The sequence below is a fragment of the Oxyura jamaicensis genome, chromosome 4 (assembly GCF_011077185.1).
Source record: "Oxyura jamaicensis isolate SHBP4307 breed ruddy duck chromosome 4, BPBGC_Ojam_1.0, whole genome shotgun sequence".
Lineage (NCBI taxonomy): Eukaryota > Metazoa > Chordata > Aves > Anseriformes > Anatidae > Oxyura > Oxyura jamaicensis.
The window spans coordinates 78,607,394-78,629,343 of record NC_048896.1 but is presented as its reverse complement, the minus strand read 5'-3'; the positions used below and the strand labels follow the sequence as shown (position 1 = coordinate 78,629,343).

Here is a 21,950-nt window from a genome sequence, read left to right as displayed (position 1 = left end):
CAGTTTCCAAATTTTCAGAATCTCCAATCCCAGCGTAACTTAAATTCTATATAACACAATCAAAATCTGGCAGACAGGATAAGTAAAACTGAAGGACCATCTAAATATACAATCTATACTCTTGGTATAGATAGTGCAGAGAAGAAGCAAGACATGTTTTTTTGGGAGGTAAAAAAATTAAAACCAAAACCAAGAATTTAATTGCTGCTTAAAAATCAACATTTAACTAAACTGTAGTATCTCTCCTAACTGTGAAGGATGTTCATAAAAGTTGAAATTACTTCTAATATCAGCTTTAATAAAAACATATAGGACTGGAATATAAAACAGCTGGGCATTTGAAAGCTCAGCAGGCTTTATGATACTGAAGGAAGGCTCTTTTCATAGATGAGACCACAACCTTTAGTTTCTGAGCAGAGGAAGAAAATAGGCTAAAAAAAAAAAAAAAAAAAAAAAAAAAAAGTAGAAAACAGACAAGAAGAACATTCAGGCTAATCTTTCATTTTCTATGAATGAAATACAGCAATTTTATCAGCTTTCAATGTTTAGCATCCCAGTGAAAGTGAAAAGACAAACGGCAGATAATAATGTCTTTATTGATACCCAAAATTCTTCCTTCCCCATTTTTGCAAATGAATAAATGTTGACTTATTTCCTAACATATTAAGTATAAGCCTATTTTTAATAATTCAAAAACCTTGAGAATCCAATTTTAATTCCTAAAAAGGCAAGAAATTCAAGTCTAGCAAAGAGCTTTTTCTGAAACAACTGCCAGTATGGTTGCAGCCCTCAGTTGGATATAAGCTCCTCAGTCCCTATACAAGCCGAAGTCTTTCCTTTAAAGAAATCAGAAACATTGACATATAGAAACTTCTCCCATGTGGATGGATCCCCTAGAACCCACCAGAGAAATGGGTAACTCCCAATAAACCCTGTCATTGCCAAGGTCCTCACAACCAACCATGGAAAAAGAAGATAGAGCAGCAAAACCAGGATTTGTTTCACAATACAGTATTTAAAAATAACTTGCTAACAGGTTATTTCCAAGAGGTATAAACACATTTCTGAAATGCAAATGAAATTAGGGCTTCATCTTTCTCCCTATACACAGAACAATAATAGCAGCATAAGAACTTTAGTTTTGGCAGGTTAGGATTTTGCCATACTTCATTTTATAATGTGTTTGAATACAGAAAAAAAAAAAAAAAAAAAAAAAAATATTTCTCAAAATGAGGGAAATGGAGCAGACATGCTAACTACATGTGACTAGATCAGTATTTAAAATAGAGACATATCCAAAATTTTCATACTTCTGCTTACATTTCCTAAGCAAGTGAGAAATCTGGAGGTCAGTTGTACTGCCTTCTGTAGGTCATACTCACTTATTTCTCCGAAGCCATTTACTTTTTGTGATTTATTAGCTCATTTATTAGATTCTGTCAACTTCTATGTAAAAAACTGATAGTTTGGTTTTGCCAAGAAGGTATAATCTTGTCTGTCTAACGTTCTAAAGTTTACTTCAGTGCATAAGCTCAAAGATATCTATGCCATGATCCAGGACAGAATTTAGATACTGTATTTATGCACATTTTCCTCCAATAATAAAAGCACAGTGGTACTAAACAGTGCAAGAAGAGTGTGTCTCTCCTTGGTATACATGAAGACCATACTACTACTGTTGCCTTATAGAAGACAGAATTCAAAATTAGAGTAGGAGAGACACATAAGGAGAATAAAATCCATTGCCTTAGGAAAAAAAATAATAATAATAATAAAAAAAAAAGTAGGAAAATTCTCCTTTTCTATTGCAATTTTTACGAACTTGTTAGAAGGGCGGTTTTTGGATATCCCTCCAGCTACAGCTATTCAGAGGAATGCTGATCAGGAAACTTCAGCAGGGTTTACTGAGAGGTTTTCTCCCTTCATAAGATTTTCTTTGGGACATTAAGCTATGCAGTTCTAATTCCAGAATGTATCAACTGGATGCATCAACTTGTTATCCTAGCTAAGTAGTTTTCACTAGTTTTCTTTCAGTGGGTCCTAACAATCAGCAGACTCAGGATCTGTGTGAAATTAATTCCAAAATGAAAATGTCCATAAATAAAAAACTAACACCTTCAACCACATTTCTGTATGATCTGGAAATGGCCATAAATATGGGAGTAATGAGTCTTTGGGTATAATATTCTGTGACATATACTTCAACAATCTTGGTGTCAAACAAAAGTTTAAATAAATTTTGTAAGTTTTGTCTGAAAAGATACAACAACCCATTTCTGATGAACAGAGCACTTTTATATACCAAAGAAAATGGAATCTGAATGCAAATTGTTACATTAAGTAATTATCCACTGGCAACTTTTGTTGGTGGCAGATAGGATTATGTCAGACATCAGAAAAAAAAAAAAAATCTAGTAATGTTTTGCTGTCTTCATGACTGAAAGCACCACAGTAGATACACAGAATATCTACAGAACATACTGTAGGTATTTGTCTTGTGCAATGTACAAAACAGAGAAGGAGGAAAAAAAAGTCTGAATGGGGTGCAAGAAAAAATCTTTTGAACTCAACACTACTTTATAGGACTATTTATATATATAAATTATTTTACATATTTATATATATTTTATATATTTATATTTATATATATTATATTTATATAATTATAAATAAAATTATATATAAATTATATTATATTATATATAAATTATATATAAATTATAAGTAATTTATAAATATATAAATATATATTATTTATATATTATATTTATATATTATATATATTATATTTATATATTATTTATATATTTATATATAATATATTTTATATATAAATTATTTATATAATTTCTTTTTTATATAAAAAAAAGTCCAGTAAAACCCATACTACCCAGTGAGACCCCTCTACTACTGTCAAGAAATATCCAGCCCCATTGGATCTTCAGAGAAAATAATTAGAATGATTTCCTCATCATTTATCAGCAAGATCGTTCATTACCAATACCACTATCATACTTTTTGCCATACCAACACCAATACCACTATTATACTTTTTGCCATACCAACACCAATACCAAAGCTAAACAGAATTATGTCTTTCTGAAGGACTCAGCTGCTTCCATAAATTTCATATCAATTCCCTTTAGAATTTTAATATCAAACTTACCTCTTCATTCATTCATTCATTCATTCTTTTAAACCACAACGTTTAATGAGTTGTTGCCTACTATGGTGTATGAATTTTTCCAGAACAAAGTATGGTTATACTAATGTCACTGACTACAAGGTATTGATCTTAGCATTTATCCAGATGTGTGGAATACAGATATATCAATTGTGTATCAATTAAAATTACGCTGATTAGATAGTGCATAATTGCAAAGAAAAATCACGTTCACATACTCAGCTCTCTTTGTGCCAACACATTATCTTTATCCCATTAAAGAGCCTTATGCCATCTGTACCATCTGTGATACCAGCTGGTACACTGGTCCAAAAATATCTCTTCAATTATGGTATACTGATTAGTTTCTAGTATAGAATCAATTGTAGCTTAAATTAATTATAAAAATAAATCTCTATTTTTTTTTCATTTCTGTGATTTGATTTTGGTAATGAAAATTCAAGAACTTTCTAAGACCTGGAGATTTCATAATTTACTTCAAATAAAGTAAATAAGAAGTGAAGTGGGTATATTGGTCAAATAAGACATATTGGGACCTCATTCAAAAGCATTTCTAGCAAAAATCAACAAAGGGGCTACTACATTAAAACTTAATGTTACAAAGCCAATAGAAGAGTGTTATTTGATATGAAGATTTATCTTACTCAGTACAGTGGCATTTTTATAAAGCAAATTGGGTGATTCCTACTATGATGAAATTTATGGCAAGGTTTTCATTGATTTTAACAAGACAAGACGTAATGTTACACTAGTAACTGGAAGATGCACATCCTTCCAAACTCACCACACTTTTCACACTTTGTATCTTAGGGTCTGATCCTTTGATCAATCACTTTGGTTTACTCCTACTTGTAGTCTGACAAGTTCTGACAAGTCTGACAAGGTCTGACAAGTTCGGAGTTTTATGCTACAAATCCTTCAAACTACGGAATTCTTTTGTATGTATTACTTACGTAGGAAGTATACTGGAAAAGAACTGCATTGTGTTCATAAATACTAAGAGCATTACTTCAGCCCCTTTCCACTTATGCATTATAGTGCAATCTTTTAATGGTTTGACCATTGGCTATATTTTGAAAAGGAGATTAATTAAGCTTAATTAAGGAGTTTAATTCATGCATAGTACTTATTCACCAAATTCAGAATCTCACTCTCCACATCTTGTTCCCCAGTAATTTACCTGCAAAATATTACTGAGAATCTGAATTCAAAATACAATTTTCTTCAATGTTCATCACGACTGTGTTTGGGTGCTCCACAAATTTTGCTACATTTAGGTTCACAATTTCCCCGTGAGATGAGAGGTTATGATACCTACTTAATGCAGAACAGAGGCACAGTGAGATTAAGATCAAAGGTATTGACTTGGTAGGAAATTCACGGAAGCTCATTCTCACATTGTTCACACAGCCTTTCGTATATGTTCAAAGCCAAGTTGGTAATGCTGCACGCACGCAGTAGTCTGCAAATCAAACTGCAAGGATTTTCTCAAAAAACAAGAAATATACAGTTCCCATTCCGAAATTTGTCTTAACTGACTCTTCTAACATCACATAGGAACACTGTCAGAAGAAATGCCATTTTCCAGACTAAATTAACCATGTGGGTGTCCTTTCTTTCCTGCATTTTTTTTCCTTATTCACTCAATAAACAGCTAAGAAAATGCACTGTCTTCTTTACAAGCATTTCTGTGAATCAGTTCATCATCTGAGAATTTCACTGTTTACTAAAAAGTAGATTTTTTTAACTGATAGCTTCAGTAGCATATTGTGCCCCCATATAGTTCAAAAATATAGGGAAATAGGTAATTTATGGGCTTAGTGACATTTATTCACAGCAGATGCTATTGAGATTCAGGGGAAAAAAAAAAAAAAAAAAAAAAAGTTCAATTTTAAGTTGCTGTAAGGATATATTGTGATTTTTCCCCACCTCCATCTAAGCTTGATCTTTCTCACCAATCATTTTCATCTCATTCACTTCAGAAGTGGTATGAACCAAGTGCCAGAAAAGGGTCATTGTTAAAAGCAGGCAAACTATCATAGCTTGGGAGAGTAGCTCTTGTCAACTGAAAGCTAAACTTAAACATTTTACCTCTTAACCAGCAAAGATAATTACAGAGATGTTTATAAGCTCAGCTGATGGATACTACATTCAAGCATTTCATGGCCTTAAATATACATATACATGAGGTATAACACAAAAGTCACATAGACTGATGCTAGTTAAATTCTGAGGAACTGGGTGAGTTGAATAGACAGAGGTCTAACTACAACGTATTCTTACCATTAGGCACCTCTTGCTATTACATTCACAACAGACTTAATCCATTCCATTGCTTTAGCCAGAAGTAGGTAACGAAACCAGCTTCACATTTCTGTTGTCCTAGACCTTTGGATCCTGTATGGTCAGATATAGGTTGCATCTACTGTTGGGAATGATGATCATCCCAATGTGTCCTGAGATACCCCCGAGGTATCTCACTTTTGCAAGAGAAAAGTACAAAAAGTGCTTAGGTAGCTAAATGGCAGCACCATTTTCTGTGACATATGTGAAATCAAGTATGCCTTCTGCTTTGCTGCACGGTACAGGTTTACTGGCATTTGGCTGAGGTGATCTGCAAAATTCAATTGCAAAGTTGCCACATATGACTAATACAGTACTGTGCCCACAAAACATTTAGATGGCTTGGTGAAGAATTCCAGTCTTTTTGTGAGTCTCTTGCACACAGAAAGGATGAAAAAGAAAATTAAAGAACAACAGAGAACATATCTCCTTGCCAAGAAGATAATGCTACTGGAAGGAACAGCAGGGAGGTCCCAGCAGGATAGTATTATTGCAGCAACAAAGAGCATCAGGTCCTCCCACTTACCCCTTTTGGGTTGAAAGCAGGGCAAATCTATCCCATCAGAATCATTGTCTGCCAGAAGAACTGTCAGGACCACACTGCAGACTCCAATGGAAACAAGCATTCAAGAAAGGCGACGGCAGCAATAAATTAAATGCGGAAGGGGAGAGTGGGGAAAGCAACAAGGCAACATGTAATTTTCTTGTTTTAGTCATTCCAATTAATTTGTTTCTTACTATTTTTCCCTCCCTTCTTCTGCCCTAACTTTCCACTTCTAAGATACGTTGTTTTTCCTTTTAATTTGACCTTTTGTGAAAAGTTATCCAGTCATAATGCTTCACCATAAAAAAAAAAAAAAGGAAAAAAAAAAAAGAAAAAAGTTGGCATTGCATACTTTAAAGAACCTGATTCTGGCAGCTTATTAGGTCTATAGCAGAACTGCTTCTTCTAGTCTCAGCATTTTTTTCAGGGACAGATGCTCACAAACACTATTGTGTTATACTGCACTAATATTTGGTACACTTCGGTAAACAAAATTCAGATATCATTAACAAATACAGTTCTTTATGGGCCATACCATTTATACAGTCATTCAGAACTACCATTTAATCTGGAATACTCTCAATATATTTAGCCACTTAAATTGCTGGAATAATGCCCAGATGGAAAGTGGCAAGATATTTAAAGATTGATTCCATTTTCTAAGTATGCCAATGAATATAAAAGTCCTTCCACTTAATCTAATACACTTTTTCAGCCTATTAGTTTTTGATTGATAGAATGTCTTGAAAAAAAAAAGCAGCTGTTGGCAGACACAGCAGAAATCAAAGATACTCTGAATACAGAGACTAACTAGAAGTATATATTGTTTTCATAAAGGAAGCAATTTAGTTTCCCAAATGGGGGGATCGTCTACATTTATTATATTCCAAACCTTCAATCCTTAGAACTGGAGTTTTAAGTAAAAGATTTTCAATAAATTAACAACTGTGTTTTTCAGTATTTTTTTAAATGGCATACTGAACCTCGTACAACAAAGAAGGGAAATCGGGGAAGACAAAATTAGACATCAGATTTACAAGGGGAGAGGAAAGAATTTCATAGTTTGCTTAGGTGTTTACGATATATAATTTCTATACCAATATTGCAATGAATCATTTTTAAATATCTGCATGACATTGAAGCAACAAGTCCAATTCTATGAAAAAAAAAAAAAAACAATTAGAAAAACAATTATATTTCTTATATAACTAGCTCATTAAAGAGCAATTAATCACATATTCTTTTTATTCTTATGCCAAATTCAAGAAGATGCTGACGTTTTTCTAATAGGTTAAACTTATTGAATAATAAGGTGATCATCAGTAAGTAGGATTAAGGATCTCAATGGAAAAATAAAAGTTCATTATCCAAAGTCCAGAGTGACATCCCTGAGAAGGTTCCATTCAGCTCAGTGGTTCCTCATGCTTTTTATATGAAAGGAAAACACACTTTCTTTATTTTTTCACCAAAAAAAAATCAACTTAATAAAAAATGTCCATTTGAGGCTCCTAATTAGAGGTAGTTTAAAACTGTTCATTGTTTCTTAGAAAGCTTATGAATACTACTTAGTGTCAACACTGCTTTGTAGGAAAAGAAAGGGAAGCAAAGGACAAAAAGCTTTGAACTTCAACATGCCCTTGTGTAAATCTGCCATGAGTTAATACCTCACTTTCTAGTATCATGTTCCTCCTAGAAACTGAAACTTGCTTCAGAGAAATGACAAGGTAGCAATTGCAGAAGACCATAAATAACCATTTTAACAGAAAGGAAACAAACCTCCAAGAGAAAAGGAGAAGCATTCCATGTTCTCTAACACCTAAATAGATAGGGAAGCATAAAGCAGAAGTTCCACAGAGTGATGTACTCGTGTTTTTCAGAACTATGTTTCTGGGGGGTTAACTATGGAGCACGTTCAATCCTTTGAATCTCAAATGCCGAGGAAATCAAATTCCCATGAAATATACTTCTTACAAGCATATTCACCCTTAGGAGAACTGACTTCATAATCTGCACTTTGCAAATTGCTATCTTTCTATTAAGCATCTAAATATATATATATATATATGGGTAATAGTTATGTTTATCAGCACAAATAACTGTTTCAAGGACTCTGAAGAGGCATGAACAAATTCTCCCTAAACTATAAAGCAGTGGTTATTGCAAAATTTGTGCAATTTGATTTTTAATTTTGGAAATGTTATTAAAACTTTCATCTATATGCACATAAGTAAAGCAGCAAAGGCTTTTGTCATGATTGTGGCCGCTGAGTGTTATTTTTAAAAAACCTTAAGAGGTATTAAAACCTTCAGAAGGTATGCATTCATGTTTTTTTCTAAGACAAATTTTGGGGAATGATTTCTAAACTTCCTTGAGCCAAAAATTATATTACTTTAATTTTATGTATATTTGTCAGAGCCTCATACCTTCATTAGCTATATGCATTGCTCTATTTAGCAAGTCTATACACAAATACACAGTAAAAAGCTCCTTTCAAAACATTAATCACTGGAATAATCGCTTTGGAATGATTCTAAGTTGTGAGAATCAATGTTTTTCCAATTTCCCTCTTAATGACTTGAAAGATAACAAACATTCCTGAATAATATTCTTTCCTGTTAATTTGTGCCATTAACTATTACTGCTACCCTGAAGAGAGTATTAGAGGTCTTATTGAGATTAGATCACCCTGTGCTGTGCATTTAAAAGAAAATGACATTCAACGGGGAGAGTTCCTAATTTTATTGCCATGATTTGTCTTTCAGAGTTAACATTTAGCAAAAAGGGAACAAACTACGAGGCACCCCTTTTTGCTGAGTCTCATCATACAAACTTTTTTGTCTGCGATCATAAGAGAAGAACAAGCTCTGGAGGAAAACAAGAACAACAGAAATAGGTTATTTTCTCTTACCTTTTTTCTTTTCTTTCCACCATGTTTTACCAAAATTTGTAGAACGATCTTTTCCTATATATAAACATGAACGACTACATCTCTATTTTAATACTGATTATTTTTTAGCTAAGAATAGTCCTAAATTAGTGTCAAGGAAAAAATCTGAAAAAAGCTTATTACTTTTAAAATTTTAACAAATAAACAGAATACATCCACATTTTCCATCCAGTTCAGTCCCTTGAAAATACAAGTACATACAACACATGCTGTATTTATTCCAAAGGTGATTTGTTTTTGCAGCATAAAATGCAATATTTGCACAGTGTGCCAGAACATGTAAGGCACCACAAAACCTTTTGCTTTATTGTAGTTGAATAAGAAAACAATGCTAATTAATAGTTCACTGTGATAAAAGAAATACCTAACGCAACACTAAGTATGATCATTCTCTTTGAAAAAAGTTATTAAAAGACACAAAGTGAATAAAGTTTTAACTGTGTAACTTTGCCTGGGCTTAGTAGCTAGCTTGCTTAAGACCAATGTGTGCACCAATTGCATCATCATCAAAACTTAAAACATTTTCATAAACATTTCAAATAGACAAAGTGGGCTAAACATCATTCATTTTGAATTCCCAGCTAAGTTTCTCTTCTTGGAGTCATTACAAAATAGACAAAGATTTATGTACTGGCTAAAACTATGAAAGGTTCCATTTTTAAATACATTTCTACCTGTTTTCAGAGTATAAAATCTCAAGGGCATTAATCTCTTCAGTGGTTAACACGCGTAGTAATATACATACTCCTTATTGAGCATTCTGGACAGATTTAGTAGGAAAAGATTTCAGTCTACTTATTTACAGATATTGACCATTTAAAATAGAAAGGATAAGAGACATGGTCCTCTCTCCAACTCTCTCATTTTTTCTTCTCTCAGAGGCTCTCAGACTCAGCAAAGTCATATGAACTTCAGTTCTATAGGCACATAGGACAAATTTCTCTTTGTGCTCATATGGAGTTTTCTGAATCGTGATGACATGATATTGTTCAAAGCATCTGGGAGAAAGCTAGGGGGAAAAAAACTGGGAAAAAATATTGAACTGACACGACATGAATTGAAAAATGATGCATCTGACAACTGAATACAAATTCAATTACGGGACAAGTTAATATCTGAACTGTATATCAGCAATAATTTGAGAGAGGGATGTTTGTGAAGAGCAGTTACTGGGGAAAGGGAATGAACTCAGGAAGATATGCTGTCCTTGACTCTGGATATATATTTGTATTGTTGTTTTCTGTCATTTTTATCTTCATTTATCTTTGTTTATTATTTTTGTGTAGAAAAGCATGACTTAGTAAACCTGAAATAAGGTAGACTTCAGTAACTATCACTCTATGCATGAGCAAACTCTTTAGGGAAAAGAAAAGGCTTTTGCTTTGGTAATGAATTTAGGAAACAACCCTTGCCTCCTGTTTAGTAGCTTTGTGAGCTTTGATAATGGAAAAGACATCTACTTTAAACCCTGTCTGTAATCCTGCCGTCTACCTTTCAGGTTGTCTTTGCACCATTACTTCACAGCAGAAATGTAGTTGAAACAGACACACAAGAATTATTGCTGAGAGACACATTGAAAGAAAGTTTCAGTCCAAAGGACCCATGTTCAATATTAACACAGATTCTTGTTAATTTTGAACAACTGGGAGGAAATTTTCTTTTCATGGTCTAAGATGTGACTGGATTCAAAAGTACCGCTCAACATATTTGTGCAGAAGAAGAAAAGGCAAATGTACGATAGGGGACAGACTATCATCCTATTCACAGGGAGTCCTTTTTTAAGAAACCAGTACTGACAAAGTCCAGAAGGAATTTTTAAGATATATAAGGTCTGAGAGTATATGAAATATTCTAGGGTGAGCAGAACATTTAAGTCGTTCTCAAAAAACTTTGTTATTTTTTCATTAAATATTCTGTCAAATGTGCTGACAGAGAAAGATACACTCATTAGCTGACAGCTTGGAATTATTCCTACATTATTCATATCTTAACTCATAAATAAGTGGTTTGAGAAAACACAAACAATATACAAATCTGTAAATAACAAGCAGTTGATAATCTGTAACATTTTAGCAGTATTTAATGCAGTCAGCCATATAATTCCTCCAGATTTATCTTTCTGAAAGACAACCTGTTGTCCTTTTGGTGTCCCTCATTTGCATTTTAAAAAATCTGTAGCAGGATGTATATTCATGGCATGGAATAATCAGGGAAGACTCATAACTGTCCTAGGCTAACTGAGTAGGTTGCCAATTTAGTAAGGAGATACTTCAGGGCTGCTCAGTTTTTCAAATACACTTTTAACTTGGGCACGGAGCTCACTGAAATATCAAGCTCTAACTGACATATGCCTGGCAATAGTCTGAAACTGTTCCTCAAGCCTTAGTTACAAGATACCTACTCTCTGAAACTGCTGTGCGGGGAATTACTCAAATTACTGAGCTTTGAACATTGACTAAAATAGTGACTTTAGTATTGAGTTGTTTCCCATTGACAACAGTGTTATTCCATTTACTTTTCTTTGAAATCCAATACACCACCATTTTTTATTCTCTTGCCTTTCCTCTGGAGCAGTCACTGCTGCATAAAATTCATGCTATGTTATTACTTCATGGAAAAGGGTTGAGTGTAATCATCTTTCCAGTATTTATGTTACAACATTCTTCTCTTACTCATACGACAGATGTTGAAGAAGGAAGAGCAGGAAGACAACCTCAGTGCAGTGACATTCTAAGGTTTTACCATAAGAGTTAAGATTATTCATTCTGAAAATTGTGTTAAATCATCTGAACATAACAGTAAGTGAAATATTTGCATGATTCAAATTCATAAATGGAAATTCTCTCTGAAAGTATAATTAATCCTATAAAGTTAAAATAACATGTTGACAAACTCAGTTTCAAGATCATGCAAATGGCCTAAAACATGAAAAACAAATTGTTGAAAATACATAAATTCTACTTTAAAGGAAAGATTAACTAAATGTTACTATACAGTATTTATATACAGAAAACCTATTTGGCCAGTGGGATCAACTTGGAAAAACAGTGTTGAAGAAAGTACCTCAGGAGGTCAGTTTTGGTGATCTTGATAAATATACAAAGGTTCTTGTAAAGGTATTCCCATAACAATGTGTTTTCTATCATTTGGTTGATAAAGTAAAATTAATAGCTTAATTTTGAATTAACAATGTGTTAAATTTGTCTCTGTTGGACTAACTCAGAGTAACTTGATTCACCCTGATTCATCTATCTTCTGATTCACTTTACCAAGACAAAATAAATCTTCAGTTCTATCATTTCCTGTCAACAGTTTGTAGACCCTTTCCAGAGGTGAAAACTATTATTAGCCAGTTTAAAGTTACTAAGAATCAACCATATTAACTTCAGTGCAAGTTGCTTTTTATTCATACACTATGACTAGAAAGCTGACTCCCTATCCCCACAGAGACTGTTGAAAAATAACTCATGAGTGTTAATTCATGCCATACTATGAAATGACCTGATGGGGAAAAAAAAAGTTTCTATGAACAAAAGAATGAGTTTTGAAAGGGTTACAGCAAAATCATTTTTGCTTCATTAGCTCCAGTAACAATATAAAATATAAATGAAAGTGATAAGAATTATAGATACAAACTGACACACCATCAAGGATGTATATAGCAAACAATAATATGTATACTGATTAAAGCAACCATTCATTGTATTATCCTAAAGCTTTAAAAACGAGTGGCCAAGAATAGATAAATGATTGTGCTGAGGTTAAAAGGCATATCAAACACATGTCTACTTGGATAATAGAGGGATAAGGGCAATTTAAGATCAGAGGTAGGTTGCATTTAACCAGCTCACTTTTTCCTAAATGTTGAAACTAAGGTACTGGAGCATATCTTTTAAAATGAATGTATAAATAAAAAAGCATATCACTCAGGGTATGGTGACTTAGTTTGTCATGACTAAATAATGTCATGCATTTTTTCATTCTGTTTGACACAAATTCAATATAGAGAGGGCCTGTTTTTTTTATTGTCATAAACAATGTGCAAGAAGATGAAAAATGCTGCCAAATCACAAAAGGGTTGTTTGGGAAATTTTTTTTTGTTTTATTTTTACATAATGGTGCAAAGAACAAATATGATGGTAAAAAGAGGAATCAGTGCTGAATAAAATATTTAAATATGTGTAGGTTCCAGAGGAAAATAAAGCAGATTAACTATCACTTCACTGTGGTTGCTGTTTAATTTATTATTCATAAAAGAGTTAGACTTTCAATGGGTGAGATATTTCCCAACCAAGTTCCAATTTAAAAAGAAACATTTCTTTCAATATTTATTAATAAATACAATACACGGCATCATTATGTAAAAAAGTGACAGGATGTTACCTTTCCCCATTTTCTCTAAGACAAAGGAATTGATCATGTAATTTCCATGTAAATATACTCTGACGGTGATCAAAGGAGTTTATACTCATCAAAACAGATTTTGGGGTTGAGCCCTGATAAACTGATATATTTAATTACTGGGATTTTACATGTATTCATTTAGCTTGTGGTTGAAGGATTTTTTTTTCTGCAGACCTTTTCTGCAGCATGTATTTTGATGTGCTACAAAATGAATGCTTATGCAGTACAATTATTTATATCACATTATGATAAAGCACCTTCAATCAAAGCTGTACTGTTTCTAATCTCTTTGCACAATAGACCCAAGACAGTAGAGACTTTTTGTACCTGTAACTTGACTGATGCTAAATTCAGTAGTACCTCTATCAAAAATTCAGAATTCTTAGAAAGACAGCAATTGCTCCTACACTAAAAATTTCAATAGGAAAGGTACCTTTAGAGCTCAAACTTTTCCAGGCAAAAAATCGTTTTACCAAGCAGCAATTCCTAAGCAATTTCTTGCAGTTTGCAGGTTTCTGATGATACTGTTGCAAATCTTCTTTCTCTTCATGTGTTTTCTTCTCTGGTACTAACACGTCCATCCTAAACAAAAACTTAACCTTTACTTTTCCTGAAAGTTATGCATACACAACTTAAATCCATAGACTGGAGGTAGGAGAGATGGGTGGGGGGAGAATGGAGATGGAGGGGAGATAGAGGGAAAAGATTTAGGATCTCATTGACCATTATTCTCAGCTGATACAATCAGAGTACTAATTTACTTAAATGGAATTATTGCATTCATATTGGTTTGTTATGAATTATTTATCTGGAATATTAATATATTTTAACATATATTGTGAGAAAAAATACTTCAGATTTTATCTGCTATTAAAACAAACCTTTGATTTTACTTAAAATCTATAAATTATATAATATCTTTAGATGGTGAATAAATATTTACCTCTTACCTTACTCAGTTGTCTAGGTAAAGGAAGTAATGTAATCCTCTATGCATGAACCTATTATCCTTCCTATCTTAGCTTGCCTTACATCAGTGTCATAAAGGAGAGCTGCATTCCTCTAGCTGCTATTGAAAGACAGCTGCTCTACTCAGAAAAGATGAATAGTTGGGTTTCTGAGCAGCCTTAATGCCACTGTCACTCAAATGCAGAAAAGCAGCTGAGCCGCTTAAAGCCAGTTGTACACTTGGGGACCATTCCTCTACACTACCTTCTGATTCACACAGACAGACCAATAAATTCCTATATGACAGTATTTTTCTTGATAGACTGCCACATTGAAGGAGCCGGAGGCTGTTCGCAACAACCAGCTCTGACTAGGACCTAACCAAAGCCCTACTAAGGGGCCAAAAAAACACAAGAAAATGTGCCTGCCCAGGGCTCCTGCACTTTCATTCTACGCCAAGGTCACGCTTGCTCCAGTGCTTGATGCCAAGGAGCTCACTGCTGCTGAGGAGGGAACCAAAGTGCCCGCTGCTGCAGCCAGGTGACAGCTGGCTCCACACTGCACCAAGGGAGCTACTCAGCTACACACAGTAACTATACCCAGCCAGAACCAGGACACCAAAGCAGCCACCAATTCACTCCCTTCCTGTTCCCTCACACTGCATTCTCCCCCGTAACCTGAATCTAACAACAGGAAACATAATTCTAAAGGCAAAAATCAAGAGAGAGTACAAGAAAAAGTTGGCATTGTTCACTGAATACACACGATTTTTAGAAATCAAGCTGACTTTTCAATTGTAAACTTATTACTTCCTGAACAAAAAACATATGACATAACTCACAAACTGATTGTGTGCATTTGCAACAGGAGTTTCTATTGGTCATCCAAAAAAATCCAGGAAGATGTTTCCATTTCCTGAAATTCATTTTCTTAACAGATACTAGAATTCCAAGCTTTTTTCCTATTGTTTTTGTTTGTTTGTTTGTTTTGTGTTTTTGTTTGTTTGTTTTGTTTTATTATCATTATTATTATTATTCACTCTTTCCTTCTACCTCACTTAATCTTCAGGTTGATTACATAAATTTGCAAGTTTGGACCATGCAATACACAATATAAAATTTCCTGCATACATTTGAACTATGACTTAGCTATTTTGCTTTGTAAAAATGTTACGCACAGAACCACACACCTACCTATAACAATTGCAGGCACCTCAGATTTATTAGTACAGGCTAGGATGGAGTTTTTTAAGTACTAATGCCACCTCTAGAAACAGCTTATCAGCAGTCAACTCTGTTCATTACAGTGAGAGCCTGAACAACAGATTTTTAGGCAGCTAGAGCATCGGGCAGAACTTCCATTCAGGTTCTTATCTAGGGATGTATTTCAGGCCCATCATTATCTAGAACCGAAGAAGACTTGAATTTGCACTGTTTACACAGCACTTGATGGTGTTAGGTTCTCTGAGACCTACTGCATGACACAGCACTGCAGCCATGGCTGTATTCCCATCCCCAGCCACTATCTAGGTGAGCTGAATTTCAATCTGATAAGAGCTTCTGAAACTTATACACATGCAGTAGAGAACCTTCTTCCAGTTTAAGCATATCTCACAACTCTTGTCTAATAACTTTGAAAGGTGTAATTCTAAGAATGAATACTAAATTGGTATTTTTAGTATGTTAAGAAAATAAATACATTTTCACCAAAAAAATAAAAGTCCAGGTGACTCCTCAAACAGAATTTTGAGTTGCAAGAAGAAAACAAAAAGGAAATGGGATCGTATAGTGTAAAGCATCATATAGGATAGCTCCAAACAGCTAAAACTAGACATTGTTATTGAAATACCTTAAAGTTTTCCTGATATAAACCTGCAAAGAAACTGCCTGCCTGTCTAAAGGTACATGCAAAATTCTTGATCTTGCAACTCACACAATAGCTTTCCTGAACTATTCTATCCTCCTTAGGACACTTCAGAGCTGCCTCATCTCAGAGATTCATGAATCCAAGGCAGAGTGAGTGGGGAAGCAGACACGGGAGCTGAGATGGGCATCTCAGAAAATTATAATGTGATGGGACAGTAAATGGGAGTTAATATTGTCTAGACACAGAGAAACTATTCCAACATAATGGGAGAGGGATGCTTGGTATGACCTCCTATTAGTCCCATATTAGTTGAGTAAGGTCTTCAGAAGCAGAGAGAATACAAAGGAGCTTTGCCAAAAATTGGATATGTGAAAGCACAAATTTGACACTACTCAAGAGGATATGAAGAAGTAGAACCTTCACTGAAATCTTCAGGATTTTCTTATGCACAGCTGCAAAATGTGTCCTATTTGCCACGATGTGAAGAACTTCACTTGAGATTTTACTCTTAAAAGGATGTATTTTTCCTAATAATGGTTCAGACATTCAGGGTTTCATATCAGAATGTATGTTTCCTTACTTACAACCTTAATCAACTCCATAGCAATTATTTTACATATTATATATGTAAAATAGAAGTATAACATCAATCAAATGTTTTTCACCGAGCTGATCATTAGGCTAGAATTTTGTAGTCAGATTACAATAAACCTAAGCTATAGAATATTAAAGTTCAAGGCCCCATTGAATTTTTCCAAGCAATTGATACCACACCTTACACTTTCATAATACTTAATTTATAAAAGGAATTAACAACACTATTCTGAACCAATGCACTTGATTTACCTCTTTTTCCTCTGAGAATCACATGCTCTGTCTGTGACAAAAGGAAATGGTTTGGTTGCAAATCCACATTTACAAACAATTGTAAAAAAAGTCATTATGTGCAATGTTGGAAATAAACTAGTCATGTTGTATGCAAAATACAGAAAAGTATTAGGTTTGGGAAATGTTTCATTTCCAGATGCTTCCTTTTCCTAAGTATCTAGAATTCTTGAATAACTTAGGCAAAACAATCAAAGGGAACCAAGGAGCACACTGAGGTGGAAAGCTGAATCATTCAGCAAGTTCAAATGAGCAGCCAGTTTCTGAAATCAATGCACCTGGTTCAGCTATCACCTACTGGGAACTGGTATCTAGAATTTACTGGGACTGAGCAACCTCAGCATCTGGGGATGAGGAGATCTCCCAGCAGAGAGTTAGCAAAACATGTAAGAAAGAAAATAAACAGAACTATGTACTAGTGAGAATATTGAAAACAAGATAGATGTGGAGAAATGATCTGCTAAAACCCTGAGATACCTCTGGTTTGAGCCCTTGTTTAGAAGTTACTGAACAAATAACTAGGAACTTGCACTCATCTCGACCCTGTGCCTCAAGTCAGAAAAGGCAAATTTTGTACTTGCAGCAGCATGGAAATGGGGAGTACAGAAAGAAAGTAGGTTATTCACTATTTCCTATTATAAAATTTCCTCTGTAATCAGTTACCTCTAAAAATAAAGCTAGGTTTCTGTATATAAGTTGTTAATTTCCTATTGATTGTTAAATGACTGCTTTTATGAGTGATCTCAATCATGTTGGTTAAAAACTCCAGAGTCACAAGGCAATGAATCATGTAAGTGCTATGTGATACCACACAGTTGCAGACATTTTGAGGAATATTTATTTGAGCTAGGAGATAATGTCTTTTACCTGGGTACACAGGAACATGTCTGCTGTAATAGCATGTATGCAAGTTGTCTCTTACTGCTACTTGATGTGAATTGAAGTTTGGGAATACGGAACTGAATTTTGGGTAGACTTATTGAAAACTATATAATTCTTTGCTCAATAACGAAAAAAAAAAAAAAAATTCAATTGGAAAGACCAGAGGCATCATTATAGAGTGAGAAATAGCTAAGACTTTGGAGGAATCAGTCAAAACTGACCTGGCTTCTATATGTTTTTATAGGGGAATTTTACAGAACTGTTAGTTGCATTAGTTGATTACTCTAGTACAACTGCTTCAAGGATCTTCCCTGATAACTACAAACTGTGAAAACACTAGTCTAATAAGGGTCTTGATGAAAGAAATTTTTAGCATCAATGATGAAGCTAGGTTAAACCAGTGATGTTTAGGCCACTAGAGATTACAGCTGTAAATTAAGAAATGAACACTGAAAACTAGGGAAGGTTGCAGAATGTAGTCCTGGATGAATATGCAGAAGACTGCTGGCATATTAAGGAATATTACAATGAGATGCTTCAGAGAAAAAGCAGAAGGTTTGCTTTTGTTTTTCTCAGCAGAAGCATTTTTAATAATACTTTATTATATCAAATTTTGGATGATCAAATAAATGTTTTGTTAATGGAAAGGAAAATGTATTTCTGTAATATGAAAGATGGAACAGAAAGACTGGAATTAAAATGTATCAGCTCTTTATTTGTCCCCCTATATAGTGCTCTCTAAGGATTTGCTTTTGCATTAACTTGATCTCCATTAACATCTTTTTATGAAGATGTTTTCAACATTTTCATTTGTCTATTTAAAGGCAAAAAATGGCATTTGGAATCAAAAGCTTCCTGTGTTAATATCAATTAAAATTTGGGGTTCTGCTTCCGCCAAGAGGTAGGGAAAATCTTAATTTAGCTTAAATGCAGTAAGAGTTGAGCAGTGACCTCTGGAAGGTCTGTGGGACGCATCTGAACATTTCCTATAAATATGGGGGAGAACTGCTATCTTCTCCAGTTGTTCTCATCTCAGAAAGGTCATCCTCCTTGATGTAAGAAATGCCTGCAGTTTATGCCTTTTCATCCATGGTGAATCTCTATATTGTAAAGGAGTAAGGAAAACAATAGGAACGTGCTGTGGGGCAGCACTGCCCTGAGATTCTTTTGATTTATTTAGCTCTGGACCCTTTGGTGGGTAGCATAGGGTAATAATTGGTTTCAGGTTATATTCTGGTTGCCTGGATTAGAAGGAGAACATCTGAATCCACACGTGTTATGTCATGGTACTTGTGGGCAGTACAGGTGACAGGAACACATTTTGACACCTTCAACAATTATTTGACTGCAGCAAGAACAATGAACAACATAAGCAAGAGCAAGTATTTGTGGGTGGGCATTTCAGAAAGCTGCTCCACTGTGCCAGAGGAATTTCACATCATAATGAGCCCTCTTGGGGCTATAGATATATTGGGATGAGCTCTCACTGCATGATTCAGTAGCTGAACTTCTCTGAGAAAAAGGGTTTACCTCCTGTCAGATTATAGTGATGACAGAAATAACTGTAACACTGATATGGGCAGAATAGATTTTTATGTTAATTAAATGTTAATGTTAATTAAAACCTTCCTGCTTGCTCATAGCATTTGTCTGGGGTATATATATTCTACCTCAATTGGTTAAAATGGCAGTGATTTTTAGATGGTTAGTGGTAATAAATACTTCTCAGCAAAGAGATATATAGTCCATCTGCAGGTGAAGAAAAAATGTGATTGTCAAGAAGCCTTCTTGTCAATGTTTTAACTGCTTAATTCTTACAGAATTTATTACAGGTGCAGAATAACCTTTCATTTTCTAAAATCACTGGAGAAAATTGAACTAATTAGAGGAAACAACAAAAAAAAAAGGCAAAGATATGCAACCCCTAAGAACTTTTCAGTTGTTTCCAGGAGTTTTCTTTTTACAGGTAACTTCACATTAGTAAAATTGAACAATCACATGCCATTGCTGTGAAAGGCATCAAGTAAACAAAATGCATAGAAAATGTATATTAAAAACTTATTCATTAGTACTAAATAGAAGATTACCTCAACTGGGTATTCTTTCAGAAGCGAATAGGTCAATCCTCTCAATGAGATGGATATTGGCAGAAGGATGTCAGAGGGATGGGTTGAGTAAGGCAAATATACCAAGACTGCACTGAGCTCAGCCATTTTATTTGCATGAATGGTATCCTCAGATACTACAAAAGGGCAGAAACATACCTGGAAGTATCATCAACATAGCTGGAGTTCGTGAAGAATTAACTTTCTAAACCAAAATTGTATATAACATAGTCAGATGAATATACAGAAGTTTTACATGTCTAACACAAATAGATACATACTGTTTTGTACATTGGTATATCACCATGCTTTTACAAGAAAAGGCCCTATTTAAGAAGTCCAACAGATGAGAATGAATAATGATGAGACTAATTGTGGTACTGCTTTGTTGTGTAATTAGTTAGAAATATTGATAGATCAAGTTGCTAATTCAGAACTATTCAGAATATGAAACTGGGCTTAAACAGCATGGAATCATGCTATCATCTGTATTAAAAGTGGTACCATGAATGTATGGCATTGGGGAAGATGAATAAAATGTAGAGAAGTGAAAGTAGTAGAGGAAGTGAACATAAGTGCATTATTTGATTAAATTCTGTAAGCATGTGGACTAAACAACAACCTCTTAAGAGAAAATCCAACTAGATTTTGCTGTTGAAAATTATCTTCTCTTGGTCTAAATCATTATTTTTACATTTTTACAAGTGATCTTACTGATCAATAAGTATTTATCACAATCTGCATTTTATAGTAACCAGAAAACTGTAAACATTATTCTGTATAATACAAGTGTTTGCTTGTATTTTGCTTTCAAACAGTGAGAGGTATTCATTTTTAAACTGGATTTAAGTTCATTGTAGAGACAGGAAATAATCCCTCCCTGCCATTGACTTTGACACCTCTAATGGGCCCTACATCTGCTGTGCTCAAAAGCATCACCATTAACAGCAGAAGATTCCCAGTTAACTCAAAGCTATCAGAGCTCTATGAAAGGTGATAATCACTTTGGAAAGTGCTACATTTTGAGATAAATCCTTCTATTGTTTTTGCTCAGGCTCCCAATTAACCTAATATTTGTCAAAATACCCCCTAGAAGTTCCCTAGGGTTTCCATTCTTTGATGGATCTTTATCATTTACATGTAAGTAACTGAACAGAACTGTAAGTAACTGAACTACAGAACTATGAAACAAATTGTTCATCCTTATTCCATGGTCTGGAATTTCCAAAATGCAACAAAATTAAATTTGGCCAGGACATTTAACCTTTTTTTTCTCCACCCTTGTAGATCACTCAATACATGATAGGGAAAAGGTGTTCAGTCCTCACAGATCCATTTAAGAACTAATTTTTTAGAATGAACCTAAATTAAGAATGCAGTCAGTAAAACTCCTAGAGACAATGATTTATTTATGAACATTTAATTAATGCATATTAAACTAGCCTCCAAGGCTTTCACAGAAAAAATAAATAGAAGAGAAATTAACTTTTTGGCACAATTGATAGTTCCTTTCCTATCTACTGGATGCTATATCTTTCAGCCATCTCTTGGCAGCATTGAATAACACTGAGTGGTAGCATAGCACTGGTAACAACAAAGGGCAGTACCCTCCAGCTCATATGCAAAACAAACTGCTATCAAAATGCTGTAGATGTGTCTGCACTAACAAATGAAGCTAACTGAATGACAATAAAAACATTCCCCCCCCCCTTTTTTTTTTATTACTTGCTTGCTTTTATAAACAATTTATTCCTAGCATCTGAAACGAACAAGGTATGGTCTTCTTCATCCAGGGTATTGTCAGAGGTAAAATAGCTTTGAATAAGAAAATGCTATAACAAG

At 34.2% G+C, this 21,950-nt stretch overlaps 1 protein-coding gene across 3 annotated transcripts in view; it reads right to left on the bottom strand.

Moving 5' to 3' along the window:
• Positions 1-21,950, bottom strand: part of KCNIP4 (potassium voltage-gated channel interacting protein 4) — a 429,982-nt gene that overhangs the window by 372,538 nt on the left and 35,494 nt on the right. The window contains exons 1-2 of one of the 3 annotated variants that reach the window (XM_035323819.1): positions 14,373-14,525; positions 13,856-14,004 (exon numbers count right to left, since the gene is read on the bottom strand). The exons of the other annotated variants lie outside the window; for them this stretch is intronic. Coding sequence (XP_035179710.1) covers positions 13,856-14,003 — 148 coding nt within the window. The 5' untranslated portion in view covers position 14,004; positions 14,373-14,525. Of the gene's footprint in view, positions 1-13,855; positions 14,005-14,372; positions 14,526-21,950 lie in introns of those variants that run through there. 3 annotated transcript variants of the gene reach the window in all.